A 21,905-nucleotide genomic window follows, 5' to 3' on the forward strand; every position below is an offset into this window, starting at 1 on the left:
ACCAGTTTAGAGGAGTAGCTCTATTGAAGCCAATAGTGTCTAGGCATAAAACCAGTGTATGCAGCAGGAAAATCAAGCCCAATAACTTGAGCTATGTCTCCACTACATTTTTTTTTCTTTACAATTTCCCACCGAGGCAATTCCACTGGTGGCAGCAAGGGTAGGAGTCTTACCTCAGACCAGCAGCTTTGCCAACTCTCATGATTTTACCACTAGTTTCAATAACTGGTGTTTTTCTTAAAGCCCCGGCTCTTGGAGTCAAGTGATTACATGAGCATCTCAGCTTTCATTTTTTAAAAAGTATGTTTTGACCCTTTGTGGTTTCAGAGAAATCCTTGAAAACATGAAATGAGTGCACGTAAGCGCTCAGAAACAAAGCAAACGAAAAGAGCCCAACATATTATTTTTTGAAAAAAAAATATTTTTAAACCAATCTCATGATTTTTGGGCCTGACTCGTGATTTTTGAATGCCGGACTAGTGGCACTTTACCCACCAAATCATCCGAACCTGCTCACAGGAGGTCTAGAAAACATGGTAGTCAAAACGTGGGTGGTCACAGGCACCTTGTCTACACTAGAGCACACATGAAATTTTAAGAACCAATGTCTAGGCTACTCAATCCAAGCTTACACCTGAATCATGTGCCAACACACTATGGCTGCCCAGTGTGGATGTGGCTGTTAAAAAAAAGAAGTGGTTTAGGCCAGGTAGGAGCCCAAACTACAGTCCATTATTGAATCCTGTTCTATGAGGGTTTGTTCCCACCCACACTGGCTGCCAAATTGTGTTAGATCTAGAGTCTTGTCTACTACCAAATTCGCAGACAGCTCCAGCTACACTGGGATTCTCTCAAGAGTCACTCCACCCCCTTTCTGACTCCTTTGCAGTGCTGGAGTGGCACAAGGGGTCCTGGTCCATGACTGCTATGAGAATATATATATAAATTAATAATGGACGCAAGAAGCTGACTCTAGGTCTTTGTCTCTTGTGAAGCACCTAGTAGGGGCTCCAGCCCTGCCAAATAAAATAACCACAAACAATGTTATTTACTGACTGTCTTGTTTGCTGGCAAGCAAGCAGGCTGGTGGGATCTTAAAGCACCCTTCATGCCAACCTAAGGCTCTTTCGACACCCACGGCCCCTCCATCTCGCCCATGCGGGTGCAACAAAGGTGAAATGTTTATCAGTTGGACTGAGGTAAGGTGACCATTGAGCAGGACTCAGCTGTGGGGCAAGGGCACTTGTGAGCAATACGTTTTGTAGGCCCTACAAAAATAAAACAGGCAGCACCCTTCACTGCCCTGAGCACTGCATTAAAAATACATAACAGCTGGGGTTGCATTGCGGTCTGCACAGCTCCCGTTCCCAGGGGCTCACACTTCTCGTGCCCCCTCCCAGTTGCTCGAGGCGCGTTCCCGAGCCTGGCCTGGCGCGTTCCCGCCGCTCAGGGGATGCTGCTGCTGCGAAGGAGCGCGCGGCCCCTGCACACTCGCGCCTGCCCGGGAGTGGAGCGTGCGTCTCCCTCCAGCCGGGCAGCGGCGACGGAGCGGGGAGCGACAGCGCGGCCATGCACAGCTAGCCCCGGCCCGCTCGCCTCCGTTAACCCCCGCGGGGCAGCGTTCCTGCCCCTCCCTCCCCCCCGGCCGGCGGCGCGGAGTGGCTCAGACACACGCAGGGGCTCAGCGGCGTGCCACGGGGCGCCCCAAGGATGGAAGGGGGCGCGTATGGAGCGGGCAAAGCCGGGGGCGCCTTCGACCCCCAGACCTTCTTCCGGCAGCCTCACACTGTCCTGCGGGTGCTCTCCTGGGTAAGGGCACGGGGCGGGGTATCTGCCTGCCATGGGCTGTGGGTGCGGGCCGGGCCGGGCTGGGGGGGAATGACCTTCCCCGGCCGCGCTCCTCAGTGAGCCGCGTGCCCTGCGCTCGGAGGGCCCCCCCGCCGGGCCGGGCCCCGCTCCGCCGCCCGCCCCCCACCACCACCACCTGCCGGGCCGGGCCGGGTCTCGCTCCACCCCCCACCCACTCCCCTGTCAGGCCGGGCCCCGCCACCACCTGCCGGGCCCCGCTCCACCCCCCCATCCACCTGCCGGGCGGGGCCCCGCTCCACCACCGGCCGGGCCGGGCCCCGTGGGGTGCGAAGCGGGAGCCGGTGCTGCAAAATCCCCTCTGCCCAGGGAGAGACGGCCGCCCCGCCTGGGATCCCCGGCTCAGGTGGCGGCTCCGGTGCCGGTCGCGCGTGTCTCGGATCCCCCCCCCCCACCTCCTGGCTGCCCGAAGACGGGGTGTTTCTGCAGCGGGGTGGGGACAGAACGCGGGAGCCGAGAGGAGGGAGGAAAATGGGACGTGATCCAAACACAATCCCGCTGCCCCCCTCCCCAGGGAAGGATGTGGTGCAATGGGGGCGTCGTTCTCCCCCCCCCCCCGGTCAGTCAGTGTAGTGGGGATATTTTCAGGGAGGAGCTTGTTTGTTTTGTTTACAGGGGGGACCTGGAAACACTGGTGTCTGCGGCGGGGGTGGGGGTGGATCTGCAAATGACAGAGATAATTCTGCACGGCAGCTCCTCTGCCTCGCCAGCCCGTCTAGTTCTGTCTGCTCTGCTTGCTGCTGGGGACGGGGAGCAGCGAGGGAGGGGGCTTGTACGAGATGCGGGGGGGGGGTTGTCCTTTCTCGGCCGCCCGGCTCCCTTGCCTTGCCTTGCCTTCTTTCCCATTCTGCAATGTGTTGTGGTTCTGTGCGGGGGGGGGAGGACGGCTCAGTGGGAGCAGGGAGGGGGGAGGGGTCTCTTCGGCCTCTTTTCCTTGCTACGGTGGGGGGAGGGAGGGTCTCTTATCTTGTAACACTGATCCCGTGGCTGCAGCTCTGTGCGGGAAGGTCATGGGGATTAAGGGAGCGAGCTGCAAACACAGAGCTAGAGAGAGAGATTGCATTAAGAAGGGGGTGGGGGGCAGTGTGAGAAGGAGGAGGAGAGCATGAAGAGAGAGAGACACACACACAGCAAGGTGGACAAGCAGGAGCCTGAGATGCCCCAGAGCAGCTCCCTGTTTGTTTGTTTTTTAAAAAATGTATATGAAAAAAGTGGAAAGGAAAGGGCAGATAGGAGATGGTGGGGGAGGGGTTGATCTGATAGGCCAGCCTGTTGCTGGCACTAATGTCCTGTAGCCAGTCCAAGCTCTGTGCCGGTGCAAAGGAGGTGCTCCGTCTGCTGTTGTGACCAAAGTGGCACAGTCCATTTCTGTCAAAGAAGATGCCTCTTTGGCCTGATTGCATAGCATAGCTGCACCCTGAAACTGCTGGGGACATGATTAATATGGTCGGTCTGTCTTTCCGGGCCTATGTACAGTACAGCATGGTATTACCGAGGGAGGGGAGTTCAGAAAATCTCCTGGAGCATGGCTGCTCTGGGAATCCATTATGAAGTGATGGATGCACCCCCCATCGCCTGGCTTGGGGAAAGCAGCAGAGAGTGTTCCAGCTGAGGATGATGGACATGATGTGACCTAAAAGGATTTTTCCATCCCTAATTTCTGGGGCAGAATTTCCTCTCCCTTTTTTGTAATACCACAACTTCACTGTAACACTGCAGGAGGGTTCTGGCTTCCCAAAGCCGGGAGGGAGAGAGAACGAGAGACAGTCTCTGCTGCGCGCTTCTTTCTGCACCACTGTATCTTGTACTCTGGCGTCTCCTCCATGAACTCCCATAATGTTCCATAATGACTGTCCAGTCATGGCAGACTACCCAGGGCTTAGCATTCCCTTGGGTGTCCTACTAGTTCACCACAACCACCAGCTCTGTCTGCTTGACCTTGGCAGAGGATGGAATGGGATTGACCCCTTGCAGTACATTACAGACCTTCACTTAGCTGTAGAAACAAATATCCTATTGCAGAACATTGGCGGTACCCTGGGCTCAGCATCCTAACAAGGATAGCCTGCTTGTTAGTCATGGGGAAGGGGGGGCACCTTTTTCTCCCCCTTAATTCATTTTCTTCTCACCTGTTCCTGTTGGCCCATTTTACCTCCTCTTTAGCACCTCTCCCCCAGTGCTGCTGAGCCAGAGCCTTGAGTTCACAAGCTAACCCAAAGCATTTGTAATGATATGCTGTGTATTATTCGTGTTTATTGTGAAGCACCAGAGGTATGCCTGGCACTTTACCATCACAGAGAAACACCTGGCCCCACAGGTGTTGGAACTAGGGATGCTGCTGCACCCCCTGGGTTGATGTGGTTTCCATCATATCCAGGGTTTACAGTTTGGTTCAATGGCTCTCAGCACCCGCACTATACAAATTGTTCCAGCACGTCTGCCTAGCCCCTGCCCCATAGAGCATGCAATCTAATTTTGATGAGTGCAGTAAACACCTTTAAAGGATGAGGCACAAGAACTCAGGTAGGTTGTAGAAGATGGTGTGTTGTTTAATGTTGAGAAGAAGATGAGCACCTGGTGATTGGGTCTGACACATAGGAGACTTAGGCCAGTGTAGAGAGATTGGCATCACTAGAGTGCCTCTCTGTGCACTGTCAGGACACTGGTGTGAGGCAGCTCATGTTTCCAGACTGCTGCTGGTGATAGGAAGCAGCAGCTCCCCAGTACGCACGGAAGGACGCTTCTTGTAGCATGTGGGCAGAATATTTCTTTCTTTCTTTACACCTGACAAAAATTTAAACAAATGTGGTGCAGGCAAAAGGAGTTGGCTCAACAGTCCTGGAAAACAGAGTCCTCTGCATTTTCCCCAAACCTGCTTACCAAGGGCAGTAACCACGCACACCTCCCCCACACTGCTCCCCGTCAACATGCCTCAGCTGGAAAAAGCAGCAGCTACTGGAGCGTGCAGGAGTTAATTGTACATAACCTGTTCAGTCCCTGGGCTCCCTGTTGAGGCCCCCCACAAGGGGGCCAGTGGAGATGGGGGGACTTGTCCACTGACAACCAGACTGAGACAGCCAACTCTGTTCACACAAGCCATGCTGCACATAGGGAAATTGGGGCACAGAGAAGTTAAGCAACCTGCCCAGCATCATCCAATGAGCAGGCAGGGCTAAGAATGGAATGCACAGATTCTGAGTCTCAGGCCTAGATCAGTAAGTAGGTCACATTGACAGGAGTTATATTTGCATTTTACCTTAGAGGTAAAAGGCTTTGTCTCCCATTCACAGCAATCCTGGCTTTTTGCTCAAAAAAATCTCCCACTTTTGCTAGTACTTGTGCAGTTTCACCTCTGGCAACAACAGTAGGAGCCCTAGTGTAGATGAGGCTTTTACCACCATGTCACATAGACTTGTTCTTAGCAGGCAGGCCAGGTCTACGCTAAAAAGTTAGATTGACTCAGCTACGTTGCTCGGAGGTGTGAAAAATCCACACCCCCGAGAGATATAGTTAAGCCAATTTAACCCCCAGTGTAGACAGTGGATTAACTACAGCAATGGGAGAATCCCTCCTGTCGATGTAGGTTGCATCTACACTTCAACTGCTACAGCAGTGCAGCTGCAGCGGTTCAAGTATAGATCTAGCCTTAGATGACACAGTGGGTAAAATGCCAGTGGCTCTATACTGGAGCTCCCATAAGTGTTAGCAGCATTGGAAAGCTTTACAAAAACCAGCCTTGAGTCATCCAGTCACACCCTTACCCTGACCTGTGATTTGCACTGAAATCAGTGATCTAGAGCTGACAGCCTGACCATAGAATATCAGAGTTGGAAGGGACCTCAGGAGGTCATCTAGTCCAACCCCCTGCTCAAAGCAGGACCAGTCCCCAATTTTTGCCCCAGATCCCTAAATGGCCCCCTCAAGGATTGAACTCACAACCTTGGGTTTAGCAGGCCCATGCTCAAACCACTAAGCTATCCCTCCCCCCTCTTTATACCATTGTCAGCTACACCGAGCAAGCCAGTCCCCGCTCCCCGTTTCAGATAAGAAGTTATTCCCATCTTCTGCCACACAACTACATGTGCTGGGTTTGGGGCCTGTGTAAGTCTCTAAGGCAGGATGTGATATGCCCAGGGTGGATATACATCAATGATTTTTTTTGTAATTGGATTTTTTTGATAAAATGCTTTTTGAGAAAAAAACCTATCTAAAGATAGATACATTATGGCTCAAAGATATCTCATCATGGAATAGGGATTATAAATTCTAATTCTATAGTATGAGACAATATAATTATATAATGTTTAAGAAAAGTTTTGTTAATGAGTTCCAATAGTTCATGGATTAGGGACCCAATCTTTTGGGACTCCAGGGGGTTCTGTATAGGTTTAGGTTAATCTTTCTGACAGGTTTCAGAGGAACAGCCGTGTTAGTCTGTATTCGCAAAAAGAAAAGGAGTACTTGTGGCACCTTAGAGACTAACCAATTTATTTGAGCATGAGCTTTCGTGAGCCACAGCTCACAGTGAGCTGTGGCTCACGAAAGCTCATGCTCAAATAAATTGGTTAGTCTCTAAGGTGCCACAAGTACTGAAGTGAGCTGTGGCTCACGAAAGCTCATGCTCAAATAAATTGGTTAGTCTCTAAGGTGCCACAAGTACTCCTTTTCTTTTTGTTAATCTTTCTATCTACCCAGTGGAACTCAGTGCTCAGTCTAGAAGATACCATCAGAGATCCTTAGTTTTGCAGCTCTCAAACTGTGGATTTATGTCTCCAGAGATAACATGCTTGTTAACAGCAAAAATGTTTTTAAATAAATATATAGAGGTGAGAAATAGTTAAATAAAACAATTTAAATGTCTGTCTGGTGGTGATCTCCTCCTAATACAGCATGGCAAGAAAATCCTCCAAATATTAATGATTAACCTGTTGAATTGGAGATAGTTTACCACCCAATGATTTCATAAATACCTTCTTCAGTTATCTTTGGTAAATGAAATAACCAAACAATCATTCATTTTCTGATATAGCTGTAAAACTAATCTGAAAAGTTTTTCAAAATAAATCACTTTAAAAATGTATACCTTCTAAAAATGAAACCTACATCTATCTCTGAGTTGTGAAGAATATGTATTGAGGTTATAACAACCAACAAGAATGCACTTTTATGTAGAAATCCATGATTAAATCGAGTCTTCCTGACTAGTGATTTAAATCATGATTTAAATCAATTTATTTAAATCAAATCTGCCGTGGACATGCCCGCTTTTGAATCTAGCTTTGACTCCACAAATAAATAAAGTGTTAATTGAGAAAAGGCTTGTTGCTTATTGTTCAGGGTTTCCCAATTGCTTGGTGGTGTTAATTCCAGAGACAGAAGCATCATTCAGTTTAAAAAACATAAACAGCTTGGGGGTGTCTCTTTGTTTTAGAAATAGGTTCAGTTTGGTGGCTTGGTTCTGTGCATTTCAAACAGCAGCTGCTCAGTGAAAACTTTGAATAAAATGTTGCCTTATGACTAGAAAAGCAAAGTTTCCTTCAACCATATGTGAGCTCGAGAATCAGCCAGATAGGGATAATAAAAACAGCCCCCTACCATCCCTTCTCCTTTTTAAATTACAAAAGCTCCTAGAGGTTCTATCTAAACCAGTCGTTCCCAAACTTTAACAGCCCGCGAACCCCTTTCACTAAATTGTGAAATCTCGTGAACCCCCTTCTAAAAATGAATATTTCCAGAGATTTAAGTTTAAATTTCCTCCGCACTCCACGGGGCTCCTGCTGCTTGACCCTGTTGACCGCCCTGGTCAACTGAGCTCCACTGAGCTTGGGCTGCAGGTCCCACTGACTGCCGGGGCTCGGGCTGCCAGCCCCAACTGCCCAGCCCTGCTCTCCCTGCGGCTTGGGCTGCCAGCCCCGTGCGGAGCGCTGGGGTTTGGGCAGCCGGCTCCCCCGCTCATGGGGGCAGGGCTCGGGCTGCCAGCCCCAACTGCCCTGCCCCTCTCTCCCTGAGACTTGGGCTGTCTGCCCTGCAACCGGGTCCCACCTGCTGCCTCCAATGCCCAGAGTCCTCTGGCCACCATTAGTGAATTTTTTCTGGCAAACCCCCTGTAACGTTCTGCAAACCCCCGTTTGGGAACCACTCATCTAAACTGAGATCAGGGTCCTGTGGTGCTAGGACCGCTACAAACACATAGTGAGAGACAGTCCCTGCGGCAAAGAGCTTACAGTCTAAATACACAAAACAGACACAGCGACATTAGCCCAGAGAGAGGAAATAAGTTGCCCACGGTCACATAGCAGGTCAATGGTAGAGCTGGGATAGAACCTAAATCTCCAGGTGCCTAATTGAGTACCCTTTGCACTACATCATGCTCTCTCCAAGCCCTGCACTTACAGGACTGCTAAATGTTGGGGACAAGTCCAGTGGGAATTTAAATGGGGGTGTAAGCTGCACTCGGAGTACAGGCTAGTCAAGTAATGAGTGTAAATAGTGAAGCAGTGAAATTTACACTGATTTGTTTTTTGGGGAGCCGATCCAGTCCCTGGTGTGTAGTAAGTCAGTGGCAGCTATACCCACTTCCACTAGGACCTGAATGTCCCGGAAGGTGTTGAGGTTGGTGTGTGTGAGAATAGAGAAGCAGTCTTCTTTTACAACCTATTAGGGGCTTTCTCTGCTATTCCCTTTTTCTCCCTCTCACCTCCGTGGCCAGGTGTAGAAGTTACACTTGTCTTGCACACAGTGACGGCTAAATCATTGCAAATGACCCTGTTACTACTTTAGGTGTATGTTGGTCAGAAACTGGCTGTAATCTACAGCCCATGTGTGTCACTGCTGAATTCAGCCTAGACGTTTCCATCGGTGGCGCCTCCACTTACTTCAGGCTATTGAGTCTCTTTGTGAGAGGGACTTACCACCTCACCTGTCTGATGGGTGACAAGGGGATTCAAAGCTGGCCTCTTGTACACACTGCTTCCCCGCAGTGAGTTCCCAGTCTCACTCTGGTAGCAGAGTGGCCTTCAGGAGTTTCCACATTTGCTCAGCCTTGGCTCATCCATTCGGTTTCTGCCAGAAATAGCACTCAGTGCTGTGAGTGGTAGCTGCCTCATCTTGTTCACATGATTTTACCACGCCTGCTTGCTGGCTGCCTTCTGGTATGTCAGCAGATAGGCTGCTGAAGGGAGTGCAGCAGTGCATATAAAATGTATTTGGATTTAATTAAAGCAGTGGATGCAGTGTTTCATGAAGCCTTATTCACAACAATAATTCAAATGGGCTTGGGCAGGGATGCTGTCATGTGAACTGAGCACTGGCTAACAGACCACAATAACCAAAGAATAACGATACATAGCACTGGATTGATCTGGGGGAGATGCTGGGTGGGTTATAGCAGGGACTGTTGTTCAAGTTTTGTTTAACATTTCAGTAATGATCTGGGAGTGGCAGTAAGCATCATATTACTGACGTTGGTAGGTGATATTAAATTGGGCAGAGTTGCGAACCCCAGTAAGGAAGGAGAAATAATGCAAAGGAACTGAGAGTAGTTAGAAACATGAGCAAAAAGTAATAAAATTACAGTCATCTTGGAAAAATACAGGCTAATACACTGATGGAAAAATAATCCAAAATGGGAGGGAGACTGTTGGGAAGCAGTAATGCAGAGGAACCTAGGGGTGACAGTGGATTGTAAATTAGACATGAACCCGCAGTAGGAGATGGCAGCAAACAGAGCCAGTGTGATTTTTTTTGTTTACTTTAAGGCATGTATGCAGGGACATCAGTTATATACATCATGGAGTCCAGAGATAATAGTTCTCTACAGAGGTTGTGGTACTGCACCTGGCAAACTGTAGTCAGTCTGAGAACTTCATTACTAGAAAGATATTGATGAATTAGAAGGTGTTGTGAGAAGGGTGATCATACAGATCATTAAGCCCTCCAGTTCCTGTATGAGGAAAGACGAAATGATTTAAATATGTGTACAGTTGCTAGGTTGAACAACAACCAGTGGGAATAGAATAACCATCTGGGAGCATTTGAAGGATATTGACACCAAAGTTAGAGAGGAATGTTTTAGGGTGGTACTAGGAGTAACGGGGATGAAATTAAGAAGATTGTTTAGCCTGAAGATAAGGGAAAACATTTGGTAGGGGGATCTGTTGGATTAGGCTGAGCTTCTCAAAGTTACCCATGGAAATCTGAATGAACAATTCCCTTTAATTTTTAATCTAGATTCCTTGGGCGGTTTTGAAAATCTCATCCTTACTCTCCAAAGGAGACATGGTAGAAGCCCCAGTGCTTGGGACATATAAGATGGCCTGTACAAAGCACTAGAAAATGTATTGTCAGGTGCACTAACCAAGCCTAGGTCATGTACTAGGTCTTTTCTGTCCCTGTTGAGTGTGGGAGGAGCACTTCAGTGGAAGCTGGGTTGGGTTGCCAAGGAGGGAGAAGAACAGAACGATGGCAGGGAGAGGATGCTTTCTTCTGTTATGTAGACATCTTGAGCACTACTCTGGCAGGATATAAAAGGGTTAATACTAGGGATCAGCACCTCAACGCTGTGTAGCAAAGTGGGCCAGCTCAGTCACACCATTTCAAATCGTATGGTGGGAACCGGCTGTGGGAATTTAGGATTCCAGAGATCTCTGAAAATATCACCTGCTCCAGATTGGCAGTGAATAAAAGCTGTTATCATCTGGCTACTGACAGGATGAAGTGAGCTGGTGGGTTTTGTTCAATTCCTACTGGGATTGTTGTCCACATCCTTAACCCCCAGCCCCAGCAGACTGTCTCAGCAGAGCAACCAAATAGGTAATGGGTCATGCAGATGGACTGTCCTGCACAGAGGTGACCCTCCTGGTCAGGGCTCAGTCACACCAGGAGGGTGGCATCCTAAATTCCCGCTAAGCTGTGGGGCCACACAGCAGCCTATTAAGCACAGTGCAGGTGCTTAGGGCTGTGGCAGGAAGAGATTCCTCTCCTCCAGCCCTCACCTAGCCCAGCCACGGACCTGCCGGGGGAGACGCACCCCTTCTCTGGCCATAACCCAGCCCAGCCACGGACCTGCCGGGACAGGGAGTGGTGTCCCTCCCATCCCAGCCCAGGTGCTGCTGGGGGGAGTCGTCTCTCCCCGCCATAGTCCCAGTGCAGCCTGCACCCCAAACCCCTCATCCCCAGCCCCACCACAGAGCCTGCAGCCGAAGCTCTCACCCTCCCCCAACCCTCTGCCCCAGACCTGATCCCCCTCCAGCACCCTGAAACTCTCATCTCCAGCCCCACCCCAGAGCCCTCACCCCCAGCTGGAGCCCTCACCCTGCCACCCCAACCCTCTGCCCCAGCCCTGAGCCCCTCATCCCCAGTCCCACCCCAGAGCCCTCAGCCCCCCAAACCTCTGCCCCAGCCCCCTCCCACACTTGGAACCCCTCAGCCCCACCCCCGCCACATGAATTTTGTTATGTGCACCAATATGGAGGTGATGTATCACACATCACCTCCATATTGGTGCACATAACAAAATTCATTCCGCACATGGGTGGGAAAAATTAGAGGAAACCCTGGTGGCATCTAGGAAGTTTTGGCTGCCTGCACAGTATCTGGCTGTGTGGGTAAATAGAGGCCTTTAGCTGCCAGATCCAGCACCAGTCACGGACATTTACCAAAGAAACTAAATACACGATTTCTTCAAAACTATCTAAATCAAAGTAGACACAGAAAGAAATGTATCTATGCTGGGCTCTCCAAAGCTTTTCAGGAACTCTGGTTGTGGGTGCCTGGGTGAAAACAAAAGCTGGATAATCTCTAGCAGGTCAGTCTTTCTTCTGTTTCTTTTTGCTAGCTTAGCTTGATTTATTTATTTATTTTCGGTCACTACCACTGTTCCTTCTAAGCTGTGCGCGTGTGCACCTGCACACAGATCCTAAACCCCACGCACACCGCGAAACACTGCGCGCACAAAAATTTGCACAGAAGCACAACAATTTGCACAGAAAATCTTTTTTACGCACACGGCCTATCAAAAATTCGCACAGAAGATTTTTTTTGCGCACATGGCATGTCAAAAATTAGAGGGAACATTGGTCACTACCAATATCAAATGCAGGAGAGGTTTTTGCTTTGTTCTGTCTGAGCAGGAATTGATTATACGCCCCATGCGGAATAGTATGTCACTAAAATATTTCCTCTCTATAATGAAATAAAAAGGGCAGTGTGAAGGGGAAGGGAAGAAAGCAGGCAGTGTGACAGCCAGCCAGCCTTGTGACTGCAGACAATTGTGGGGAGTTAGGGCAGGAAGCATGGCAGACAATCCCACAGTAGGGCAATCTTGGAGATCTCTGAAAAGTAGTAGGGAGTAGAGGCAGCGTGACCGAGTCCTCATGTGATACTCATCAAATTCTAATGCACTGCTGAAGGCGGGCAGTGTTCTGCACCCATTGTATGATGCTCAGGAGGGCCTAATGCACTGCTGAAAATGGGCAGCATGATGGAAGCATCACATGACACTCAGGAGGTTCTGCTATGCTGGCTACATGGCTCAGCCTGCAGCGTTGGGGCGGAGGGGAAAGCAATGTGTCAAGCAGGGGGAATCTCTGCTTCCCAGAGTGTGGTTCCTCCCTTTGCTGCTGTTTAAATCAGCTTCTTCAGTTCAAGGAGGAAAATGTCTTTCAGGAAGGAAGCTGCCTTCCCTTTCCCCAGGCGCACCCTGCCTCTTCTCCCCTGCCACTGGCACACAACACACACGCTCGCCACAGCATGCAATTCTGTCAGCAGGTTCAGCTCCCTTGTTTCCCCCTTCAACACGCCAGTGTTCATTTGATCTCCTCGGGCCATTCTGTCTGTCTCCTTCGTTACTGCACTCTGATACAGGGGGATGTGCCATGGGAATGCATGGTAATAGTTCGTGGGTGTCTAAGAGAAGAACTGGCTGCAAGTGGTGAAGCGAGTCCACCATAGGGTGAGTGAGGAGCACAGTCGGAACCTCTCAGTTTACCTGGCCAAATGTCTTTGCTTGTTTAAAACCCCCTTGCAGGCCAGTGTACTTCCGACATAACTCCAGAGCAGCTGGTGGGGTTATGCCAGTGGTTCTCAAACTTTTGTACCGGTGACCCCTTTCACATAGCTAGCCTCTGAGCGCGATCCCTCTTATAAATTAAAACTACTTTTTTTTATATTTAACACTCTTATAAATTCTGGAGGCAAAGTGGGATTTGGGGTGGAGGCTGTCAGCTCGTGACCCCCTAAGTAATAACCTTGTGACCCCCTGAGGGGTCATGATCCCCAGTTTGAGAACCCCTGGGTTATGCTGATTGCCAGACTGAGGTGAGAAGAGAATTAGGGACCACGGGTTTAACTGAACAAGTGCTAGACAAGCACTAGATTGTACTTGGTCTTTACACAAGCAAGCAGTGAGGGGTGGGAGCAGGGCGTGTCAGAGCCAGCCAGGAGTGCAGGGACTGGTCCCTAGCTATTCCTGCAGCAGTGCACAGTGCCTGTAAGGGGGCAGAGAATTGGTGCAGCAATGGCGTGGCATCCCAGCACCAACAAGCAGAGTTAGTCACCATCAAGTGCAGGGGCGGCAGGTTTGTATAGTTTTTGGTGGTACCCAGAATGGGTCCAAGTCCTGCCTCCCCCCCACACCTGCCTTGTAAGCCAATATATATATATTTTAAAATAATGTAAAAATGGACTGGAAACAGTAAGCATTTAACAGTTTCCCTATATTGCACAATGTGAGGGGACATGGGGGGATGAGGGCTCTGGCTGAGGGTGAGGGCTCTGGGGTAGGGCTGGGGATGAGGGGTTTGGGGTGTGGGAGGGAGCTCAAGGCTAGGGCAGAGGGTTGGGGCGTGGGGGGATGAGGGCTCTGGCTTGGGATGAGGGCTCCGGGGTGGGGATGAGGATGAGGGGTTTGGATTGTGGGAGGGGGCTCAGGGCTGGGGCAAAGGGTTGGGGTACAGGGAGGTGAGGGCTCTGGCTGGGGGTGCGGGCTCTGGGGTGGGGCTGGAAATGAGGAGTTTGGGTGCAGGCAGGCTGCCCTAGGGACTGGGGCCAAAGAGGAGGACTCCACAGTCCCCCCAACAGCACACTCACCTGGCACCATCACTGCACCTGCTCCTGGGGGCCGGGCCCCTCTCAGGTCCAGGAAGCCCCCTCACTTCCCCTGTGGTCGATGCCGGGGTGGGGGCTGGGAGGCTGCCATCACGTGTGCGCCTCCTCCCGCTGCAGCCTGCCGCCGGCGCCGCTCCCTTTTATAGCTGGCAGCAGCTGGGGGATGCTCTGGGTGAGGCACGTGGGGTGGCAGCTGGGGCTGGGGGACGCAGTGAGGGAGGCGCACACAGCAGCAGGTGGGGCTGGGGGAGGCACGCAGGACGGCAGCCGGGACTGGGGGAGGCGCGTGGGAGGCGGGAGAGACCTGGCCCCGAACGTTGGTGGAGCCGGGCTCCCAGGCCCTGAATTTGCTGGAGCACGGGCTCATATAACTCACTGCCCCTGATCCAGTGGGAATGATGCAGCGCCTGCAGCAGCTTGTGCACTCCTCCGTGTGCTGGGCAGCCGCAGGAGGAACTCTGCCTCTCTGAGGAAAACGTGTTCAGTGTTCTCCCTCGGACAGTGCCTAGAGTTGGGCCTAGATGGCGCGACCCAGCCCAAAGCGAGTGCTTTTTGGTTCAGGACCTTGCTTGCGCTGCAAGCCAAACAGCTGCACAGCAAGGAGCCTACACATTTTCCTGGCAGAGCTTGTTAGCACTGCAAATGGACTAGCTCTGGGGTTTTATTTATTTTTTCTGTCTCTTAAAAATAAGCATAGAAAAGTAATTGCAAAAACCTGTGTTAATTCAGTGTTTAAGGTTACATGCTCACAACCACAAGAAGCCAAGAACTATATGCATCCGATGAAGTGAGCTGTAGCTCACGAAAGCTCATGCTCAAATAAATTGGTTAGTCTCTAAGGTGCCACAAGTACTCCTTTTCTTTTTGCAAAGACAGACTAACACGGCTGTTACTCCGAAACCTATAAAAGTTTGGGTTCTGACAGTAATGCTAACTCAGCCAAATCACATGGAAATACTATTTGCTAACCTGTTTTTCTAGTTTAATGGTAGCTTTAATATATTATGTTTTCTGCTGTAGAATATATTGCATAAAACATACAGTACAGGATGTGCAACATGGCCACTGGAAGGTTATTCTTGGAATCTTAAAGAGATACTATCTGCTTTGAAATCTAGTCAGTTTACAACAATGATTTCAAAGTAGGTTTAGGTCAGGGGTCTCAAACTCAAATGACCACGAGGGCCACATGAGGACTAGTACATTGGCGCAAGGGCCACATCACTGAGACCCGCCGCCCCGGCCCCACCCCCACTCCACCTCTTCCATGAGGCCCCACCCCTGCCCTGCCTCTTCCCACCCCTTCCCTGCCTCCATTCCAATCCCTTCCCCGAAATCCCCACCCCAACTCTGGAGGAGAGGCCAGGGCAACACACAGACCCCTGTGGCCCCCCCCACCTGGAGGAGCGGCCAGGGTAACACACAGACACCTGTGCCCCTCCTCCCCCAGGTTCTGTCTGCTTCCCGGAGCAGCGCGGGGGAAGGGCAGGCAGGCAGGAAGGGAGCCTGCCCTGCCCCTGATGCGCTCCAGGCCGGAGCTGCTCTAGGTAAACGCGGCGGGGGGCCGGCAGGCTGCAGAAAATAACCCCGTGGGCAGCATGAGAAAGTCTTACAAATACCAGTGGATTTGGTTTAGGTACTGCCCTTGCCTCTCAGTCCCCCCTCCTCTCCCCGGCCATCCAATTTTTGAAGTTTTACAATCACGTTTTTCTATTTTTAGAATATTTTTTCTTTCTCAGTTGCAGCAGGAGAAACTCTCACAAATACCAGTGGAAACCAGCAGGACCCAAATCCTGCAAACACCAATGTGTGTAATGTTCTTCACATGATGGTCCAATTTGAAGTCAATGAGATGGCTCATGTGCATAAAGTTATGCACATGTATTTGCATGATTGGGCCTAATAACTACGCAGAGCGGAAGGATAGCCTTGTGGTTAAGGTGCTGGGCTGGCACTTGGGAGATCAGGATTTAATTCCTTGGCCTGTCACAGACTCCCTGTATGGCCACAGGCAAGCCACTTCAGTTCTTGGCACTTCAGTTCTCCATCTGTAAAATGGGGATAATCCTTCCTTTGTCTTGTCTGTTGAGATTGTAAGCTCTTTGGGAAAGGCGCTGTCTATTACCATGCGTATATGCCGCCCCTGTGGCAGTGGGGTCCTGATCTCTGTTGGGGCCCCTAAACTCACAAATAATAAATAATGCTACGACACAGGGAAAGTGATTATACCCAAAGTGCACGATGCAAGCAAGCTGAAAATATGCCATATTTTTTCTCTAGTTGTCTTGTTACAGCAACATTAGCCATTATTAGTGACAGGTACCAACTGCCCAAATCGCCTCTTGCTTAATGCAGTGTAACTCCACTGACTTCAGCGTGGTAACTCCTGATTTACATGGCTGGCAGGTTTGGTGAATCAGGCCCAATACTATCAGCCAGAGTGTCATATTTGTTATGTTGGTATCCCTGTAACTTTTTGGCATTTCTGACATTTTAGCTGTGAAACTTGAGTGCTGAGTTAATGCAGGGATATTTGGGGTGGGGGGAAGTTGCATTTAATTAATGATCTAAATCAACATTTATATCATTACTTTATCATGAAATCAGGCAAATGTAGGACCTGTCCCAATGGGTTGCTAGATAAGCCACCTTCACTGTTCATGTGCAGGATTAACTGCCATGGGTTAGGTGGGCCCTACCCTCCATTCTGAAGGCTGCCAAATGTGGATTCTCCCAAGCCATTATTTATTTATATGATGATTTATTACATGCCCAGCCCCGCAGCCTCTAGGCATATTTACATAACAGGAAAAACCCCAAGGCTGGTGCCTATCGTAGGCAGCAACAATTGCCAGCCCAACTGTGCCCATCCATTCAAGTCACCCCATTCTGGCCCCCTATCAAGTCGAATGCTTAGGGAAATAGATGAGTCTCGCTGCACTGTGCTCTGACTGTCAGTCTACCAGAGTGGTGGTGGGCTGACAATGAGGGCCGGTTTCAAAGCTGAGAAGCCTCCACCCTGCCACTAGCTCTGCACTCCTTCTCTGGGCTGTCAGCTGGGTTAGTGATCTGATACACATGGAGCAGGCTGGGCTGTGATTTTGGGGGTACCAGAGGTGAATATATTGCATGTGTATTTAGGGTGTTACGTGATTCTCCATGGGCCACTGTGCTCTGGCCTGGAAATGCCTGCAAAATCCACAGCTAAGAAGAGAGTGGATCAGTCAGTGGCTGAATAGATAGAATGAGAATATTAGTAGACAGATAGTTAGTGTTATGTGTTGGACAGAGGGAAGGATGTAGTGAACAGAGTAGATGGATAGAAAGGATAAGGAGGTGTGGATAGAAGGATTGTTAGGAGAACAGATAAGTAGAGAATGCAGAGTAGTGGATAGTGAGAGGGTGAATGGGGAAGAGAGAACAAGAGTAGAAGTTGGACAGATAAAGTAAGTGAATAAATGGGGGGAGGGAACAATGAATAAAAGGAAAAGCCATCTGGAGAGAACTGGTGGGTGGAGGATGGAGTGGGAGGGTGAATGACTGCCTATAGAGGATTTAGGGCTTGTCTACACTTACAATGCTGCAGTTCAGTTCAGTGAAGACACTGCCATCTGTAGTAAATCCTCCCTGAGAGGCAGTAGCTAGGTTGATGGGAGAATTGTTGTATCAACCTAGTGCTGTCTATACCGGGACTTAGGTTGGCTTAACTATGTTGCTGAGGGGGGTGGATGTTTCCACCCAAAAGAGATGTAGCTATGCCAATATAACTTTCAAGTGTGGACCAACCCTCAGAGCTTGTCTACCCAAGAACTAAAACGGAAGAAATGAAACCGGTACCAGTTCACCCTTTTCCTTAATCTGGTGCTAGTCTGTGTGTGGGCACTCTGATTTCAGATGGAGAATGGCCTATTTCAATTGATCTTAAATATGTAAAAAATAATAATAATAAAAATAATAAAATAAAAAATAAAAATATAAGTTAAGAATATCCTATTATGAGGCAATTCTTAGAAATAAAGTAAGATAATCTTCCCCTCAGCAATTGTCCAAACTAGAGCTGGGCAAAAACTTTTTTAGCAAATAGTAAATTCACAGACAAGTGCATTTTGGGGGGTACCAAAACTATCTGAGTTCATGTCCAATTCAGCAAATAGTTTTTACCAAAAAAAAAAAACCCTTAAAATAAAAATTTTGGAAATGTCAAAATGAACCATTTCATTTGGAATCAACACATTGTTTTCCAAATATTGTTTCATGTTGATGTTCAAAATTGCATTTGACCCAACAAAATGTTTTCAGGTTTTCGGTTTGTTGAGTAAACCCTGCCTCTTCCAAATCAGTTTTGGATCTAAGTGACCCAATATTTTTTCAGTGTAGCCCAAACAAGCTAACAAGACAGGCTCGCAGCTCAGACAGAGAAGGCATATGAGGGCCAGCTAGTCTCAGGAGACCTCTTCTCCACTGTACTAGTCGCCTGGTGGTCTGGAGGCAGGCATGGTCCTCACCTTCCTCCTGCCTCCCTCTCCTCAGGTGTTCTCTATTGTTGTCTTCGGCTCCATTGTGAATGAAGGTTACCTGAACCGCCCCGATGAGATGGAGGAGCACTGTATCTTCAACCGCAACCACAATGCCTGCAACTATGGCATCACCGTGGGCGTCCTCGCTTTCCTCAGCTGCCTTCTCTATCTGGCTCTGGATGTCTATTTCCCACAGATAAGCAGCGTCAAGGACCGCAAGAAGGCAGTGCTCTCGGACATCGGCGTCTCTGGTGAGCTTCCTGGCTGGTTGGCATGGAACCCGTCTCCTCAGGGAGCTGAGCTGAGGGAAGGAGCCTGTCTTATTTCATAAGCCAACTGGCCAGACATCCATGGAACAGGAGCTCTTTGACTGGTCTCCTTCCTTGTGCCCCCTCACCTTCATTATCCTCTTCTCTTCTTTGTCCTCCAACCTTCTTCCCCCTTCTTACACCCACTCCTCTTTTTTCCTCTTCTCTCCCTGTCTCGTCTTTCCTTCTCCTTCCTCCTCCTATCCCCATCCTCTCCTTCCTCTTAACTCATCATCTTTTTTCCCCACCCTCATCTCATCCTCTTCCTCTTAGCCCTGTCTCTCTTTGACCTCTCTCTGGCCTCTGCTGCTGCCTTATGATTCGATGATGGGATAATGACACCACAGGCAGCTCAAGCATTCCTCACACAGTGTGGGAGATGTGAACATATGTGCAAATTGCATTCCTGTGATTAAAAATGGCAAGCCTTAAAAATGACCTGCAAAGGAAAGAAACATCTGGTTTATGCCCCTTTATTTTAATTCTGTATGATGCATAAAAACAGCTTGAAAGGATGCCTTTTTGCCCTTATTTTTTCCTTTAGAAATATCAAGTCTCATTTTCCCTGGTTTTTGCTGGAGGTCTCCTTGGAGGGGGAGGAGATAGCTCAGTGGTTTGAGCATTGGTCTGCTAAACCCAGGGTTCTGAGGGGGCCATTTAGGAATCTGGGGCAAAAATTGAGGATTGGTCCTGCTTTGAGCAGGGGGTTGGACTAGATGACCTCCTGAGGTCCCTTCCAACCCTGATATTCTATGATTCTGTGAAGACCAGAAAACGGGTAGGATCTTTCTAGGCCCTTATTTGAAGGAGTAGAGGGTGACGCAGCTTGTAACTGAGGTTTTTCTTTCCAGTGCCAGGTGTTTGAATCAAATGAGAACCCACCCCATCCTCCCCCAAAAAACCCACAGAATTTTAAATAGTCTGACTGTAAATTCCCTTTAAGACACTTTTGTACTGTGCATGTTCTGAGGCATTGCTGGCCCCTGCCCAGCTCCTGGCACCCAGGGCTGTTCTAACTTACATTCTGCTTCTCATGGTCCCTAATTTGTTGGAGCTGCAGAGAGGCACCTGTGTTCCTGGTACTTCAGCTGGAAGCTTCAGTGAGTGGTGGGTGTCACAAGGAAAGTCGTCTTCTGTCACACCATGTCTCCGAATCGCTGTCCTGCTTTGCATCACCTTCTGCACCAAGTTTCCTCATCTCTCTTTCAACGTCTTCCTGTACTCTACTCCCTCACTTATCTGTCCTCGTCTCCTCCGATGTCCCCACACATGATCTCCTTCATGCTGACATTTCACTCCTCACTACTCCGTTTGTCCGGCTCATTCACTCCCAATTTCATCCCTTCTTTTGCAGCCCCAAGACACCTGGAACAGCTTCCCAAGAACATGCACTGAGACTGTTCCCTCTCGCCCTTAAAGTAAAATACACAATCACTTGTTCTGCAGAGCCTTCCCAACGTGACATCCACCCCTGTTCTGCAGGCCTGATTTTGAACTCCCATCAGCTCAAGTCAGGAGTATCTCCACTGACACCAGTGGAGTTACCCCACTGGAAAACTGTTGTGCAGGGAGGATCAGGCCCAGTGTCTGTTCACTCTTCTGTACCTCTTTTGTCTTTTAAGTGTGCAAGCCCATCAAGGGTCTTTTTGCTTGTTTAGCAAAAGTTGCACATTGTCTAGCCAGGGCACAGCGATAGTGCTATATAAATGACAAACAGCGAGATGCAGAGAAGAGAAGCGGAAGGGAGTGTGTTAGAGAAACTGAGTGCAGTACAGCAGAACAAACATCCTTCTTATTTCTCCCAAATACGTCGTACTTCAGAAAGGGGGTAAATGCATCAATTCTGTTCCTGCCAGGGACCCCAGGCCAGCCCCTTTTCCACACCCCTGATGCTCCGATGTGGATCATGCACACTCCTTTACCCTTCCCTTACGACTCTGATCCTGCTCATTTATCATCCCTTCCCAAGGGAGCCGTGATCCAGGTGTTTTCCTCCATCAAAATGCTACTGCTCTCTTGCTCTCTTTTTTCATTCTCCAGTCCCTCAAGCGGGAACACTGTTATTCTGTGTATTACCAGTCTGTATCGCCCATCTTTTGGAAGAGAAGTAAAATGGAGGGCCTGTCGGTCATCATGTAGTTGTATTATAGAGCCCATGGCACTTTTTATAAGTGTAAGGGCATTAGCCCTGGTGTCCTGCCCAAATTCCAGTCACTGTGTAATTTCAGTCTGGCTGCCTACAATTCTTTTGCAGCTTGTTGTGAAGAAACTGCTCTTCACTTGTCCTTCCAGGACCATATTATGTAGCGTAACTGGTACAGAAGGGCTGCATTTCAGAAGTGAGTGATCTCTCCTCATTTGGGAGGCCCTGCAGAACTCACTCACGGTGCCATTTGAGAATCATGTTACCCTTTCAAGCTCATGCCGATAAAACGTTGGTACCACACCATATCTTAATGCACACCCCAGAGTGACAGCTCTGCCCCCAGTTACAGCTATGCCGCTCCACTGAGTTTATTGGGACGGCACAATCAGAATTTGGCCTACAGTAACTCCTCGCTTAACACTGTAGTTACGTTACTGAAAAATGTGACTTTAAGTGAAACGATGTTAAGCGAATCCAATTTCCCCATAAGAATTAATGGAAATAGGGGGGGTTAGGTTCCAGGGAAATTTTTTTCACCAGACAAAAGATTATATATACACACACACACACAGACAGTATAAGTTTTAAACAAACAATTTAATACTGTACACAGCGATGATGATTGTGAAGCTTGGTTGAGGTGGTGACGTCAGAGGGTGGGATATTTCCCAGGGAATGCCTTACTGCAAAATGATGAACTAGGAATCAGCTGAGGCCTCAAGGATTAACATGTTGTTAATGTAGCCTCACACTCTACAAGGCTGCACGAACGGAGGGAGGGGAGACATCATAGCAGACAGAGACACACACACCCTGTGTGTGTGAGAGAGAGAGATGCACAAGGTCCCTTTAAATATGCTGACCCCACTCTAAGTACATTGCCTTTTTAGGTAGATCAGCAAGTTGAGAAAGAAGCTACTGCCAGGAAGCTCACTCCGTCCTGAGCCCTGTCATGTCCCCCCC

The 21,905-nt window shown here is 49.2% G+C and overlaps 1 protein-coding gene across 2 annotated transcripts in view; it reads left to right on the forward strand.

Moving 5' to 3' along the window:
• Positions 1–1,455: 1,455 nt before the first annotated feature.
• Positions 1,456–21,905, forward strand: part of SYNGR1 (synaptogyrin 1) — a 29,346-nt gene continuing 8,896 nt past the window's right edge. The window contains exons 1-2 of one of the 2 annotated variants that reach the window (XM_048834536.2): positions 1,456–1,809; positions 18,502–18,739. In XM_048834536.2, the coding sequence (XP_048690493.1) occupies positions 1,711–1,809; positions 18,502–18,739 (337 nt within the window). In that variant the 5' untranslated portion in view covers positions 1,456–1,710. The remainder of the gene's footprint in view (positions 1,810–18,501; positions 18,740–21,905) is intronic. The other variant, XM_048834525.2, reaches the window with a different exon arrangement.

This window comes from Caretta caretta, chromosome 1 (assembly GCF_965140235.1).
Source record: "Caretta caretta isolate rCarCar2 chromosome 1, rCarCar1.hap1, whole genome shotgun sequence".
Classification (NCBI taxonomy): Eukaryota; Metazoa; Chordata; order Testudines; family Cheloniidae; genus Caretta; species Caretta caretta.